Below are 16,164 nucleotides of genomic sequence, written 5' to 3' on the forward strand. Positions count from 1 at the left end.
ATTCTCATCTCCTTTTACCCTGCTGAAGCTTACACGAGCTGCCTAGCACCTCTCTAGGTGAGACCCTTGTTGCAGCTTCTCACAGGAATAGCCCCTATGTGTGTGGCGAAGGGCTTGCAGGATCAAAGCCTGACTGTAGAGACTTCCTGGGGTATAAGGTGGTAGGTAGATGTACATTTTTTTCCTTGTTACATGAACTGGCACTCTTCCAGCTGGCCAGCTGGTGGCACTGTTAATCAGCTGCAGCAAGCACATGTTGGTCTTCAGCCTCCCTTCAGAGATCAGGGCTGTGATCTCCAGCATGGAAAAACACTCCGTTTGCTGGAATTAAAATAATAATAATGGCTTTCTCTGAACACTTAATATGTACTATCAGTCTGAAGGCTCAAGGCTCTGTTCCTCTGCCTCTTCCTTTCCTTTACATTTATTGCCCTCCTTTAAAAAATTTCATTCCCCACTGTTCCCAAGTGCGCAGTCTTGCTCTTCAGCCTCACCCACACCTCCAGCCAAATCCCAGCCCAGCTACAGGTTCTCTGGCTACTGTGCCATGGAAGGATTTGTCTCAAGGCTGAGACCCCCGGAACAGAATGAAGTTGATCTGAGTACTGAGTTTACCACCTCTGTTGTCAGGTATTCCTATGTGAGACCTCACGCTCCTCTCTCCTTCTTTGAGCAGATAGGTCTCTGCCTCTGTCCTGTGCCCCTCCCTCCAAAACTGACTGGGGTTATGGAGGAGAGGGGATCATGATTACCTGCCTGTTGATGTCCTTCATCCTCTAAGTACGGGTACACAAAGAAGAAAGGTCATGGTATGCAATAGACTCCAGCTCTCCAACTTGGGGGTGAGTCAGACAGGAGGTGTTCCCTTTTCGTGCTGTAGTCCTCTTGGCCTTTACAGATGAAATCTACCTTAACTTCTTCCCTTTAAATTTACTTTGAAAATGCTTATGGAGTGTTTTTTTCTTTTTTAAATAGTATTATTTAAGTCTGTTGAACCCAAAGAGAAGTCCAACTTCTAACTACATCTGCTTTGAAATGGAAGTGAGATTTCAACTGAATAGTGAAGTGGGTTTTGCAGAATCCCAGCTAAGTGAAGTTTTTCTAGTGTTTGCTGCCCATCACCATTTCTTTTTATTTGGGCAGAAAACATATTTTGGATAACTGATTCCATAAAGCTTTTATGCAAGTTCCTATGCAAAACAAATGTGTCATGCTGTTTCTTCAGCTGTGCTGTACTACGCATTTTCCTTTTCTAAATAGCAACCACTCCAAAAGGGAAGGAAGGCATTCTTTTATAGTCCTGTCCCTCTGTCCTCCCTCTTCCTCTAAACAAGATTTTCTGCAGAGTAAGAGCTGAAATGTGGCTCCTTGTGTTTATCTGTCACTGTACATTTACCTAAAGCTCAGATATATACTGCTAGATCGAGGTCAGTGGCACAGAGAGAGCATGCACAGTTCACATCAACTAAACAAGCAATTTTGACCGATAGGCCTGCAAGGGGGCATCCAGTCTTTCAGGCAAAAAGCTGTCCTCTCTACCCCATGCTGGAGGCTCCAGCTGATGCCATTGAGAAGTGAGCCATAATTCAGAATAACATTCATACTTCTGCTGGCTCAGCTCATGCTTCTGTTTCTTATTTGAGACAAGGCACTGCCTCTGATTCTCAAGGCGTTGTCTAGACAAACAAATTCCATTTTAGGTGAGGAAAATCTGTGGCTCATAATTTAAGAATAATCATCTCTTCATCCTGTTCAGTAAACAATAAGAAACTGGAGAAACTAATCAAGTTTTATAGACATGTACAGATCTGTGATGTTTGTCACCAAACAACTTATTGTGTGCTGTGTATTGGGTTTGGGGTAAGACAGAGGAAGACTAATTTCCAAGGTGGAGGAGATGATCTGCAGCAGCTTAAACCTCAATATTTTAACAGAAATACTGTATGTGTGTGTCTCCAAATAAGGCAAACTCTGGCCCACAAAAGTGAAAAATTGTAGAAAAATACAAGGGTGAGTAGTTAGACTTTAAAAAAATACATGGATCTAATGCTCCCAGGGGTACAAAGAAAGCAAACTAAAAGAGAAGCCAATTGAGAACAGATGATCCCAGAAGGGAGGCCGTAAAAGTTTATTTAACTAATTTGCTTGGATAGCAGATTGGGCATGAACTGTGATCGGCAAATCAAAATGTGAGACAGTGATTTGAAATACTGTGGGAGCTTTTAGAAGAAGAGATAATGTCCACATTCCTGAAACTACCTCTTCTAGAGCCAATATGACTTGTGTTCCACACAAATGTGACCCAAAATCCATCTCTCCCTGCTCTCTTGTCCGACTCATGCTTTTCACAGTGAAAAATACAAGCCTGTATAATGCAGTAGCAGGACTAGTAAAATTACAGCATGAACATTTCCTCTAAAAAAGCAGATTTCTGTATCATTTTGAATTCTCTGCATGAATGATTCTGTGTGTTTTCCATGCTGGACTCTGCCATCCACCCATCTTGGCCTTGGTCAGATGATACTGCCACTGTGGGAAGATGCCTAGAACCATTTGAAAATTTGATAAGGACAAAAATTGTCTCAATCCTCATGTTTCAACCAGGAAGAGAATGTTCTGAGCACAGCTTGCACTTCCTACCATTTTTCTGACTGTTTCTTCAAAGTTAGGGAAAGAAACAGTCCTCTCAAGGAGCTATATGAAACAAGAATGTTAGTCATATATCTATTAGAAAAACAAACCAAAGGAGTGTAAAGGGAAGCCAGAAGCTCTTTCTCATAAGACCTGACGAAGTTTCAGGTTTTGCTACCTTAAGCAGAAAAAAATTACTCGTTTATTTACTTGAAGTAAGTGCAGAGCATCTACTAGCCTTCCTCTGCTGTTTCCAATTAACTTTTGGCTATAGCATTGCCATTCTCACAATAAGGATTTTTTTTTTTCAAATAAGGGAAGGGAAAGACAAACTGGGAGCAAATCAAAGGTGTTTCTTCTGTATCTCATGCAAGTTAGTGGCAGAAAGGGATGCAGAATCTGAGATCATATCCCTTTTCTGTATGCTACATCATGAAACAGACCAAGTTTGAGCATGGCTTAACATGAGTGACCTACCTCTTCGTCCTTCTCTTTTGTGTGTGCATCCTTTCTGCCCTTTATTTTTGGAAGAAGAGCATGCCACAATGTAGTGCCAGTCTATGTACTTGATCACACACAGATCCTTCCTAAAACTTCCCCTGGCCTCTGTACCAGCAAAAACGGGTAAAGACCAAAACAGAAAGGAACTGAACAGTGAAAGTGTCTCACATTACATGAAGACAGAGTGCAGTCTGGGTCAGACACAATCTCCACTTATTTAACTTTGACACACTGGAGCAAGACAAGGGAAGGGCTGCTAAGATGATGAATGGTTTGGAGCAGCTGACATAAGACGAGAGGCTGAGAGAACTGGGATTGTTTAGCCTTGAGAAGAGATGGTTCAGAGTGGAATCAATGTGTATCAATGTGTACCAATACCTGATGGAAGGGATTAAAGAAGACAGAGCCAGACTGTTCTCAGTGGTATTCAGTGAAAGGTCAAGAGGCAACGGGCACAAACTGAAACACAGGGAACTCCATTTCAACATAAGAAAAAACATTTTTACTGTGAGCGTGGTCAAACACTGGAACAGGTTGCTCAGGGAGGTTGTGGTGTCTCCATCCTTGGAGAGGTACTCAGAAGCTGACTGGACATGGCCCTGAGCAACCTGCTCTAGTTGACCCTGCTCTGAGTGGGGAGGGTGGATTGGATGATCTCCAGAAGCCCCTTCCAACCTCAATGATTGTCCTGGGATTCTGAGAGAGGGTATTCTAAAAATTTAAAAAATCTAATCTTATCTATCCAGTAATGTTCATGAGCATAGCACTTGGCAAATTTCTAAACTACGACCCTACCACACAAGTAGCTTGACTCATGCCAAACATTTCCTCATGTCTCAGTGGTTTAAACAGATGATTGAAGATGTGTGTAACAGCATCTCAGCATCTGCCTCTGAGCCTGTATTCAGTGTGTTTCTTCTTTGGCAATACTCTGTGCAACAGTTTGACCCAGTCAGGTGTCAGTGGGCCCCACTGCTGGGTCTAACAGATTTCTAAGACAGCTAGGTTTGGACAGGGCCTAGATGCTACTTATCTCCGAGGTCTGTGTACACCTTCAGCTTAGATCTTGTAGCCATCACTTTTCTTTAGCATACTGCAACAAGTCCTGCTGCCCTACACCATGAAACTAGTATTCAGGACTCCTCTGAATCTTCTCAGTGTTTTACTGGCCTCACTTTACACATGCTTCTTTTGGACTCTGCCTTGTCTCTGTCTACCCAAAAAATTTCTTGAGCAGCTGCTGGGACAGCATAGTAGGAGAACAAGAAATATGAACTTAGCAGAAGAGTTTCTTGGTCACTTTGAGAGAACTCCAGTTAAAGAAATTAAAGATCTAAGAAAAGAAACTAAATACCTTTGAAAAGATCCCCTTTTCCTTGTTGAAGCTCTTTTCTCTTAGTTTTCTTAGCCTTTCAGCCAAGGCAACATCTCCTCCTTGTCCTCCAGCCCAATCTGCACAGGTAAAATCTTGCTTCTTACACTGAGTCACTCTCCTGTGGCACATGCATAGCCTGCATTAACTCCAGCCTGTTGCCTTTTGTCACATTTGCCCCACCTCTGAGCACCAGAGCAAGGAGGAAAAAGTCCTGTTGTGATAGTTCAGCAGTTGGGAGCCATTAGCACCCAGTGATGCTGAGAGACAGGCTTTCAGCAAGATGTCAAACACTTTCCAGGGCAGGGCAATTATCTGGAATGCAGCAGAGTACTCAGGCCTTGGGCAAGTTTAGACACGTGTTGATGCATAATACAAGATGGAGTCTATTATTTGAAATAGGCCTCTTCCAGTCAGTCACAGGGCTGGATAAGTATGTACACCATGCAATATGGGAGGAAATTCAGCTACCAAATCAGAGGGATATGGAAACGTTTCTTCTAATTCCTGATTGACTGTGTTTCATTGTAAAGTCATTCTACATTGTACAGATCTTGAGTAGAGGACAAGTAGTACAAATAAAATTGTGACATTATTTTGGAAAAGGGGAGTGAGGGGAAGTTGAAGGGGAAAAATTAAAGATGCAATCCACAGAAGCTGCAATAATGCAATGCAGAAACTATGTGGTAGGATTAACTTCAGTAAATTCTGTATTTGTTCCTTTTATAGACTGGATTGTTCTCAAGTAATTCAAAGCACAGGACTGGGAGGTAGATGGTCTAGATTTTCTTTATGCATTCTCAGCTGCTAGTTCATTGTATGACCTGAAAGCTTAACTGTTTTTATGGGGTAAGACAACCCAAAGGTGAAATGGAGAAGGAGCAGCATTCAGAGACAGGAAAGGTGATTTGCACGGCTTGCAGAACTCTGCCTTTTTCCTCCCCAGCTGCCCAGAGCAAATGGTGTGAAGAGTTGAGTGCCAAGGCAGACAGGAAGCCTGTTAGAGGCTTTGGGCAGACTAGACCATCCTCCCTGGGGGGCAAGAGGCCCTACCTCATTGCAGACCTTTCATTGCAAGGGGGAAAATGTGCTGCAGCTGCAGGCTACACGTGGAGGAGGAGACCAAGTGATCCTGTAGGCTAGGTTTTGTGGAGAGAAACCTGGGAACGTGGGCGTCCTAGATGGGAGACCTTGAAGAGACTAGTCTTCATCCTGGAGGGGAGTGTAACTGTATAAGAACAGGTGATGGGCAAGGCTGGGTGGAGGAAGACTGTGGCATGGGAAGGGCTCAACCTTGGGGGGCTGTAGGGCTCAGCAGGTGGGGGGCTGCAGCAGGGAGGAGTGCAAGAAATGGGTCTCAGGAAGAGAGGCAGCAGCAGGAATTGTGAGGGTGCATGTCTACAGGCTGAGACGGGGAAGAGGCAAATTTGTAGTGAGAGGTTCAAAGGGTGAAATCAAGTCTCTCGGGAGTGAGAAGTGGGTCCTGGCTGCTGATCCCCGCAAGCCATGGCTGCAGCAAGGGCTGGATGGCCACGAGGTGCGGTTCAGCCTTCGTGCGGGGAAGCTGAGTGACAGCAGGGGTGCGGGTGGGAGACGCTGGGGACCGGGTCTGGTGTGCGGGTGGGCAGGGCTGGGGTGCCGGAGGAGGCAGGTTATGGGGCACGGGGACCGGCCTCGCAAAGGGCAGCTGGGGTCGCAGAGGGACTGTGCGGGGCTCTCGGTGGGAGCAGGGGGCGGCCGCCTCTCGGGGGGGAGCCGCGTCCGGGGAGCGCGGGGGCTGCTGCGGGCGGCGACTCCGCCGGGGCTGGGCGCGGGGCGCCCGCCGCCGCCAGAGCCGGTGTGGGCCGGGCCGGGGCCGTGGGCGGGGGCGGCACGGCCGTAGTCAGGGGGAGGGACGGGGCCGGGCACAGGAAGCGGAAAGCGGCGGCACCAGCGACTGCGGCCGCTGCCGGGGGAAGGCGGTGGGGGACGGCGGTGGCGGTGGCGGGTCGGTGCCGAGAGCGGCATGGGGCGGCCGCGGGAGGGAGGTAGGTAGGTCGCTCGCTCGCTCGCTCGCTCGGTGCGGGGTCCGGAGCGGGGCGAGGGGCCGCGGCGCTGCCGTCCGTCGCACCCTCGCCTTCTGCCGCCGGGACCCGCCGCCGCCCTGCTGGCTGGGGCTGCCGCTCCGCTGGGGAGCCCCGCTCCCAGGCGGGGTTGTGGTTGGGGCTGGGGCCGCAGCGGGCTGGTCTCCCCGGCCGGCGGGAGCAGGGGAGGCTGCAGCCCCAAGTGGGGGAGGCGGCGAAGCTGCCTTGCCGGCCCTCCCGCGCCGGCGGGATGGGGTCCCCCGGGCCGACACCCGTGTCCCGCGGGGCCTCGGCAGCCCCGGGTCGGCGGCGTGCGCGGGGTGCGGCTGGGAGCCGGCCGGAGCTTCCTCTGCGCCCGCAGGCTGTGAGCTGAGCGGTGCTGGGGCGGGCGGAGCGGCCGCCTGCGCCTACGGCTGCCCGCTGGCAGCCCGGGGGCTGAGGCTGAGAGCCAGCGGGGCAGCGGTGCCGGCCGCGGCGGGGCCTCCCTCTGCCCGGGGCTTCCCGGGGAGCCGGTTCTCGTCGCTTGGCCGCGGGGGGAGCGGGGCAGGTCGGGGGGCCTCCGGGGCGCCGCCCGGCCCCTGCCCCTGCCCGCCCGGGCACTGGCGGCGGCGGGGCCAGCCTCGGCCGTGGAGCCCCGCGAGCCCTTTGCCGCGGGGAGCAAAGCTGCTTGGCCGTAGGGTCCTCGCTTTGATGCTTCTCACGTTGCAGCGAAAAACATCTGAACTTCTTATGAGCAAAACCTTTAAATTCGGGAGAGAGCTGTAGGCTTAGTCCTGCAGAGTGGGCAGCAGTTGCTTTTCCAAGCCTTGTGTTTGAAAGAAATGGTGCACTACTAACAGGCCAGCGTGAGTGAAATCAGAGTGGTTTGAAGACTCTGCTAATGCATCATTGGCCAAATCATATAAAACAAGCTGCTTTATGTTTCAGCTCATCCATCTGGGTGGCTAGGTGTGTCATGGGGGATGGGGACACAGCACACAGTTATGTTTCTCTGGTTAGAAGCTGATTTGGTCAGTTGGAGTGATATCCAAAATCATGGGCTCACAGGACAGAGTGGTCAGTTCTGTTCCACAAATTACAGCGTGTGGAACCTCACATGGCTGGAGATAAATCTGCTCCAAAAACGCAGGCTGCAGCACAGTAGCTGTAAGGAGATCCTCCTTTCTGTATCTGAGCAATATTGGCCTGGGATACACAGCTGAACATTTCTGAGTGTGCCCAATAGAGGGCAAAGCTATTGCATTAGTTGTTCAATTTCAGTAACAGCAAACTTTGGATGGCCACTGTGAAACAATATTCTTTTCTTATTTAAAAGATTGCTGAGGGTGTAAATTAATTTTCTTGTGCCGAAGGCTGAGTTCTTTGACTGCAGGGTCCATGAAAGCTTAAATGACTTGATGACAGGGTTTTAGTCTGTTGAGGCAGAGTTAGTAATTCTATGACTGGTTGAAGCGTTATTTCTTTGGACTTGGGTTTGTCAACAATCCATTGCCCACAAGATCCTTGCAGCTCTAAAGAGTTAAGAAGTTAAGTGACGCTGCTGGAAGAGGAAATTGGGATGTTGCAGAGTGCGTTCCATGATTTTGTTGCCTGTAAGCCCATTACTAGAGTGTACTGACACCAAGGAGAAGAGAGAAACTCTCCAAAGTTGCTTCACCATTGCTGAAGCTACGTAGTCTTTGAGGAACTTCATTTTGAATGTGCTTGGCTCTCTTCCCCCTCTGGGGTTTGGCTATATAACTGGCTGTAACTCTGGGACTTGTATTGGCTCAGTCATCATTTTGCTTGTTAATTTTGAAAAATAAATGGTGAATAGAGTCTTACAGAAAGCCTCACTTAAAAAATGCTCCTTATGAGCTGAAATTTTGGAAGGATTTCCAGCCTGTGTCAAACCACCCAGGCGAGTAGCTAACGGCCTGTGGTCATTGGCCAGCGGCTTTGAAAGGAAAGCAGATACTTGAGCTGTGCTTGGTGGTAGTTATTCTAATATAAAACCCCTTGTAGCTGCTAGTGACGTTTTGCTTTTGGTTAGTATTGGCAGTATTCTTGGTAGACCTTAGTGTGTTACGAATGTGTGCACCTAGGGAGGGTTTACCGTAATGGGAAGAGTAGGATACTGTACTGCAGAAACTCTTCCAGCATGTCTGCACCAGTTCTAGGAAAACTGTGTGTTGTGTTGTTGTGGTAACCTTCCTTCCACCCACACCTCTGACAACCAAAACTAAGAACAACATCAGAAATGTAGCTTTGCTGTTGCAGGGTCTGTTGCCATTGCTGTGTGGGGGTAGGGACCTGAGAGACCGACCTGAGCAGAGAACTGTGCTGTCCAGTTCTGCCAGTGGGAAACAGTAATTGTACAAGGCACAAGTAGTATCGTGCTCCTCTGTATCTCCTACTGTTGCTGGGGAATTTGGTGGAAGGAGAAAACAAGCATTTGTCAAAACTATCCTATAAATTTTTTAAAATTTCTTATTAGCCTTTACTTCAGAAATACCATGCCATTCAGGTCACCAAAAAAAGTAGTTACTTCCTCTGTGGTCAGCACTCCTGCCCTTCCTTCTTGCAAAGTCAGAATGGCATTGGCTTTATAATGGGTTGATCGCAAGGAGGGCGTTAGAAGGAAACTGTGTTGTGGAATCCAGCTGTGTTGTGTACTTGGGTTTGGTCACGGCCTCTAGACCTGTTTTTTGTTGGTGGTGGGTTTTGTTTGTTTTGAAACTCCAAATAGAGTGTGTAGAAGACATGGAGTGCCCTAAAGGAGGGAGTACACAGTCAATAGATAAACTTTCTGTAATTTATAGCCTTTGATGTCCTCTCAATATTTAACTGCTATGGCTACAACTAAACTTTGAAAATAAGATACAAGTACTGTTGGCTTGGATAGGCAGAGTCTGAAGCAACAGCTCCAAGGCAGATCTTGCCTCAGTTTGTTTCTGTGAGGCTGCAGGGCTTTAAATGTTGGTATTGATAACTGTGTTAGTGTGTACTAGAGCATGTGAGACTGCATCACAAAGATCAGAGGTATGCTCGAAGGTCCAACAACACAGGGAATACATGGATGAGGAAGTACGAGTTTTCACTAGTCTAGCAGATTGGTAATTAAGGTATAGTTTGCATGACTGACGTGAATGCTGGGTGGGCTTCCAAGATTTGGACAGTGTAGATGTGGTTCTTGGAACAGGTAAAGAACATCCACTGGGGAAGCAGCAGGTTGGTGGATCCTGTGTAGAGAACTTCCCAAGTCATGGGTCAGCTATGTAACAGAGAGGCAAGAGGCTGGGACTTACTGCTGGGAAACCCCACTTGCTTGAGTATCAATTTTGTTCAGGCCTTTTCTTTGTTGTCAAATAGGATAGCCTCACTACATTTTCAGAGCAGTGTTATTGCATGTTCTAATTAAGTATATGAGTGGATTGCTTCAACAAATACAGTGACTTATCTTTTTGAAATATCCATGTCATGGACTTCTGGTTTCCAGTCTGGGGATGCAAATTCCTGGGGGTCCATGAACTGCTTCTAAGAAATTGCTTCTGTGAGAAGTAATAAAGAAAAGAGAACCCCTTGCTATAGGGCTTGAATTTGCTGATTACTGAACTTTTTTAGCATGAGGGGCTTGCAAATTAAGAGCTATTAAGAGCTATTTGCTATAAAGCAAAAACTTTGGTTTATACATTTCAAGGCCAAAATATGCCTTATTTAATGACATGCAAAAATAAATAAAAAGCTTTTGGAAAAAATGATTCCAAAAGCATGTTGGCAGTTGAAACTGAAGCCCTTGGCTCTGCAAATAGATAAACGTGGTTGAACTTAGGTGCCTACAGATCAAATTGCTGGATCGGGGACTACTCAGGAAATTCAAAAGTGAAAAGTTCCTGCTGTATTGCTCATAGGTCTTTCTTTACAGTTGAATATAGTAAGTTACGTAACTTCTCATTTTTCTGAAGTGAATAATAGGAATATGCTACAGCTGTACCATGTAGCAGAGTTAATGCCACAGTTAATATAAAAGAGACACTGTAAGACAGTCAAAAAATATTAATTTTTAGCCTTGAAGCCTAGTGCCATCCCTTAGCATAGCTCTTGGCATTCTGTGTGTTTAATTTGCAAAGCTCTTCACCTCACTAAATGAAGAAAAAATTCTTCAGCGTGATAGCTAATGGGCATCCATTATCCTCTAGACAGCTGGTGCTGTTTAACAAGTGAAGCCAACAGTGTACTGAACTGAATGTGTGCACATACTCGCAGACATTGATGGCTGCTTGTGCTCCAGATGGCACTTTCAAATATATGTGATTTCATGAGCCAATTGGTAAATTAACTCTAATTCATTGCAAGTTCTAAACTGGGCAAGATTGAAACTATACTGACGAAGATTTCAAAGCTGAGCTGCTGTGGAGTTATTTGCCTCAACTTCACAAGGGAAAATCCATTGGGATATAGGGTGTTCTTGTTTGTGTTTGCCTTCTTTGATTTAAAGATGTAACTCGTTCTTTTAAATTTCCCTTGGGCTTGGAGCCAAATTGTGCTCCCTTGAAGACGATCACAAAGCTAACTTCATTGGAAATGGGATTGGGCCGCAAGCATGGAAAATAGCAATTCAAATGAACTTTTTCTTGAGATTTATGAATCTTTTTGTGTGAAAAGAGGGAGTTGCAATGAGTTTCATAGCTGTGTAGAAGCTGTACTTACTGTGATCTCTACTGTACTCAGGAAGGGGCGACTACATTTCTTCACTGCCATGCAGGATGTGGCCACCCTTCTTGCCAGGACAGGGTACCAAATTTTCCTTTTGGGCATCCTTAGCATTGTTCCCCATCTTGTAGTTCACAGTAAGGTGAAGTGTGCTTCTGTCATCTGTGAACAGGAGAAAGGCAAAGTGAGAGTCCCTGTCCTACTGGTAGCCAAGTGCGCAGTGTGTAGTTGCACAATAGGTTGGTTTGAGTGGAGGAGGAATTCCTGTCTGCCCTCTAGCTGTTTGCTTGTGCTGCTATTCATCATGGTGTTTGTTGTGTTGTTTGGGACCATGCTGTGAACTAGGTCAGGGAAAGGATCCAAGACAAAAGCGCAACAAGTGGGAGAATAGGGTTTTTTTCAGTGGTGCTGTTTGCTCTCTGAGAATTGCATTGACACAACTGAGTGGTGAACCGTGATGTGGAGGTGGAAGTTACTTACACTGGCTTTCCTGTCAAAGCTGAGGTATAGTGTAACTGTACCCTCAGGCCAGAGGAGCCGCCTTTCACACAGGGCAACAAGCTCTGCAAACAGACCATGCCTTCAGTGGAGTCCTGTGAGATGTAATGATCCTTTGTGAAAGCATTTGAACTAATTAAATCAGACTCTCAATTGTTGCTTGTTTGTGAAGGGATGAGGCCCTAAATGACGGGCCACTTCTTAATGCAGAATAGTTGTCCTGGTCCACAGGGGGTAGAATAAGGATAGTGATGATTAGTAATTCTGCAGTGGAGGTGTTTAAAAATTGCACTTAGTTTGGATCTGGTTGTGCTAGGTAGGATGCACATGTCAATTTGCCTTCTGTAGCTTTGTTCAGGCTTTAGGGGTGGGAACTACTGGGGTGGTGGCCGTCCAAGATTGGTTTCTGTCTCTCGCATCAAAAGGGCTCCAACCAAGAGACTGCCTGGGTTGTTTTTTTTTTGGTCCCCTCCCTACCTCTTCCTCAGCAGTTCAGAAGAATTTTCTGGGGTAATGCTAGTACCCTTCCTGCTGTAACATAGACAGGAGGTAGTTAACCTACTTGGTTTGGCTATGAGAAGTGTCTGGTTGGACCATTCTCTCTGCAGGCTGTGCTCCTCTCTCCTTGGTTTTCTCATTTCATCTTGCTTAGGTTGGGAGTGGTGTCTAGCTAGCTGCCCATGCTAAACTTTGCTGGTCAAATCTAGGAAGCCTTGTTGAAGATCAGCCTCAGTTGAGCACCAGACAAAGCCAGTGGTCTTCTGCTTTTTCCAGCTTTAGTCTGGCAGATATATTTCTATTCTCAACAGGCCTATAGCTGCCTTGGCAGGAAGCTCTATTTAACCATCAGTGTGTCCTGCAGCAGGGGCCAGGAGGTGTTGCAGAGTTCCCATGTTCAATATATTGCTTTTTGACCGCAATCCAGGAGCCTTAACATTTTCTGGGGGTTCTCTTGTTGACTTTTCACAGAGCTGTGTCAAAGCTGTTGCTCTTGTTTACACAGAAAAGGAGAGTTGGCATGATCCAGCCTGCCCCAGAGTTCCTGTGTTAGCCTCACCATGAGCCTGCTTTCTGTGCCTGGTACCCAGCGCTGCCTTGCTTCACCCCACCATAAAATGGGAACTGCTTGCTTTGTGGTTTGTGTCTAGTAGGCCTGTGCATTTTCACAGCAGTTTCTACCTGCTGAAGTGTTCTCTGTCTCCAGAGAAGTGTGACCCTGTGTTACTGGAGATGACAGGAGGCATGAGAAGCTCTCCTACTAATCTGTCTCAGCTCTGATTCTTCTGTCTGGGAGCTGGGAAGAAATTCTGTTCCGTAATTAAAGGAAAATGCTGGGAACTGACACTTTTCTCTTGGGTTCCCCCATAGCACTGCTATGTGATCCTGGGTGAGTAGTATGCCTCTGTGCCTTGGTTTTCTCATTCAGCCTCTCCTGGAGGTTGTGAGAATTGTGCATTAAGGCAAAGTCCATTGAGATACTTGCTAGTAGGCCACCTATGCCAGCTTTCAGTATAGGAAGCCTAGGAAAAATTAGTAAGCCTTACTGAGGTACACCAACAGCTCCCTTCATTTTTGCTATTCTTGTAATGTGGTAGTATGTGTTTGTAAAGACAGTGGCTGCTCTCAAAGAAGAGACTCTAATAAGTTTACAAACAGCCAGTAGTTTAAGCCTGTAACACTTGTTAACACCATTCATATAACTGAGAGTGTTCCTGGTTTGTTGTGTCTGACACTTATGACCTCTTGAATGGCCATGCCTAGTGTATCATCGTGCTTTACGGGGGTGGTAAGGAGAGACTTAGCTCCATTTATCAGTGAAGGATGGACGCAGAGGAAGGGGTTTACCCTAGGTTGCCCAGCAGGGCAGAGGAGGAAAAAAAAAAAAATCAGCTTTTCTGAGTCCAAGTGTATTGCTGGAGCCATGAGCCACAGACAGTGTGTGTGAACCTAGTGAGTTAATGAGCGTTTCATCACGTGTACCAAGCTGGAGGATTTTTGTTCATGTTATGTTAATGATGACATATTCCAGACTGTACTGTGTCTTGGCTTTTTGTTTTGCTGTGCCTATACAGTTTAAATTCATCCTCACTTCCCTTTCCCAAAACCAGGCCTTATGATTCCACCCTTGTTTGCTCTTCCCAGATTTTGTGCTGCCTTTAAGGAGCTCTTTTGAGGCATGATATTCCCTTACAGCCTGGGAATTTGTGTACACAAAATGTCCCATCCTCTACCTCTCTTTTCAAAGAGCCTTGGCAAGCCCAAGTGCTGGGCAAGTACCTGCAGCTCCTGATGCAAAGGGACCGCTTCTCAATGGTGTTACAGATTGCACCATGAACTAGGGAACCCTGTGGTGAAGGGATCTGATTCTTTTGGCATAGTCTGTATGTGGTAGAGGGCTGTACTCAACTTTCTGCTTGCTTACAGGCTTTTCTGAAGGTGTTAGAGGAGAAATCTTTCTGTGTTTATGGCTGGAAAGAATAGTTGGCCAAGTATGAGGTCTGATTTCTCTTGTTGTCCCTTTCTGTGTTTGGGGAGGCAGAGGGCGGAAGGCAGTGGTTGACTTTTATTGCAAACAGCTTTGAAAACTGCTGTGAGCAGAAAATAACGGAGGAATTTAATTTAATTTAAAGCAGCTTTTTCCTTGCTTTAAAACTACAGGCCTGTAGACTGTGGCCTTCCATTCCACTGGTGTTAGAGGCAGCAATAGTCTGGGCAGGAAACATGTGAAAAGACTCTTTCGAGCCAAACACTGGGCTGTGCCAATGCAGCTCCGTCCATAGTTGCAACCCTTCTCTCTACACCTCTTTATAGTATGCATTCATCCTCCAAGCTGGTGACTTAGTCCCCTCCTCTCTGTTTCTCTTATCACCTAATGCAGAATCTGGACTTGGGAGCGATTGGTGTCTACCCTTCTCTCCCCCAGGATTCAAAATCTTTGACATATAACTATTAGGAATTGTTCTGATGTCTCCCTGTTCCTGTCCCAAAAACCGTGCTTCTCTTTTGCCCTTTACAGTTAGGACTGTAGCTGCTGTTCCAAATGGACGTACTTTGTAAGAAATGTTGGCCCGTATAAACTAGATATGTTCTCTAATCAGCGTTCCCCAGTGTTATTAGTGTATGTGTATATATAGATATAATTTTTAATAAAATTCAATTCTTCAAGACCCAAATTAACTTTTGGAGGTAAAGGTTGCAAAGGAAAGGAGGTGTTTATAGTGCCATTGATTGTATAGTAACTAATGCTTGTAAAATGGGCACACCTTGCAGTTATGAAAACAAAGCAGGTTCGGGCATGGTGGTCTGATCCATTCCTGCATTTCTCCTGGGATAGTCACATCCCTGCCGCACCTTCCCCCAAGCAGACTATAATGCTGTGATTCTGAAGCTGGTGGTATTTGGGATGTGCTTTATACAGGTGTAAAGATGGGGTGGGGAGGTCAAGACCAGTACTTTTTTGGGGAGTGAATATCTATATCTAGGCTGCTGAGTCCTCTCCAAATCACTGTCTTTTCCAAGTGACTTATGCTGGTTTTGATTTTTGGATGAATGGACTAGATTTTTCAAAACAGAGGTACGTTATCAGCTTATTTAAATGTGTATGTTTCTCTGTAGACCTAAAAGAGATGTATCAGCCAGGAAGAATGTGTGAACAGACAGTATGATGAGTGCTGATGTATGGCTGGGGTGAAGAGGGTGAGGGAATTACTGCAGTAGGAATGCTGTCTTGCTTTGTGCAGAGTGCATTTCCATCCCTGCTTGTCTTTCCCTAGGTCGATGCTGAGGAGTACGGCACCCTCCCTCCCCTCTCCTCTGGTTGGGTTCCTTGTATCTGAAGCTCACTCATTCCCTGAGGACCAGGCCTTACTGATGATTGGGAAGCAAAGAGTACCCAGGAAAGCACTTCTATCACAGACTACACCTCAGGAGCACCAACAACTCATCATCTAAATAACGTACAGTCTGTGCCCCTGCCGTGCAGTCCTGATGTCTGCTACCATGGATACAGAATCAACTTATTCAGGATATTCACACTACTCAGGTCACTCCAAAAAAGCCCACAGGCAAGGGTAAGGAAATGTTTATTCTAAATTACTGGCTGTTCTAAGCTAGGATACATCCTGTGGAAAAAAATCTAAGTTAGGCTGAAATCAGTGGGGCTACATGGAGGAGATACAGGTGGAAAGACTTCATGAGGAACCCAGTGAGGAGACTGGAAGCAGTTATCCTACTAATTTAGTGGTATTCAACCAGTTACATGCGCTCTGGAGTCATATATGGCTGGAAAGGTTGGAGAAGAGACAGTAGAAGGAAAAGATCGCTTAACTGTACTGTTAAAGTGAGAGGGCTTAACAGAGTCTCTGGGGAGAAGACATGTCAAAGTTCTCAAACTGATATTTGTCCCTT

The 16,164-nt window shown here is 46.4% G+C and overlaps 1 protein-coding gene across 2 annotated transcripts in view; it reads left to right on the forward strand.

Moving 5' to 3' along the window:
* Positions 1 to 6,487: 6,487 nt before the first annotated feature.
* Positions 6,488 to 16,164, forward strand: part of VANGL1 (VANGL planar cell polarity protein 1) — a 42,227-nt gene continuing 32,550 nt past the window's right edge. Inside the window, exons 1-2 of one of the 2 annotated variants that reach the window (XM_067302179.1) lie at positions 6,488 to 6,535; positions 15,531 to 15,827. In XM_067302179.1, coding sequence (XP_067158280.1) covers positions 15,745 to 15,827 — 83 coding nt within the window. In that variant the 5' untranslated portion in view covers positions 6,488 to 6,535; positions 15,531 to 15,744. Of the gene's footprint in view, positions 6,536 to 15,227; positions 15,332 to 15,530; positions 15,828 to 16,164 lie in introns of those variants that run through there. The other variant, XM_013950146.2, reaches the window with a different exon arrangement.

The sequence above is a fragment of the Apteryx mantelli genome, chromosome 1 (assembly GCF_036417845.1).
Source record: "Apteryx mantelli isolate bAptMan1 chromosome 1, bAptMan1.hap1, whole genome shotgun sequence".
Taxonomy (NCBI): domain Eukaryota; kingdom Metazoa; phylum Chordata; class Aves; order Apterygiformes; family Apterygidae; genus Apteryx; species Apteryx mantelli.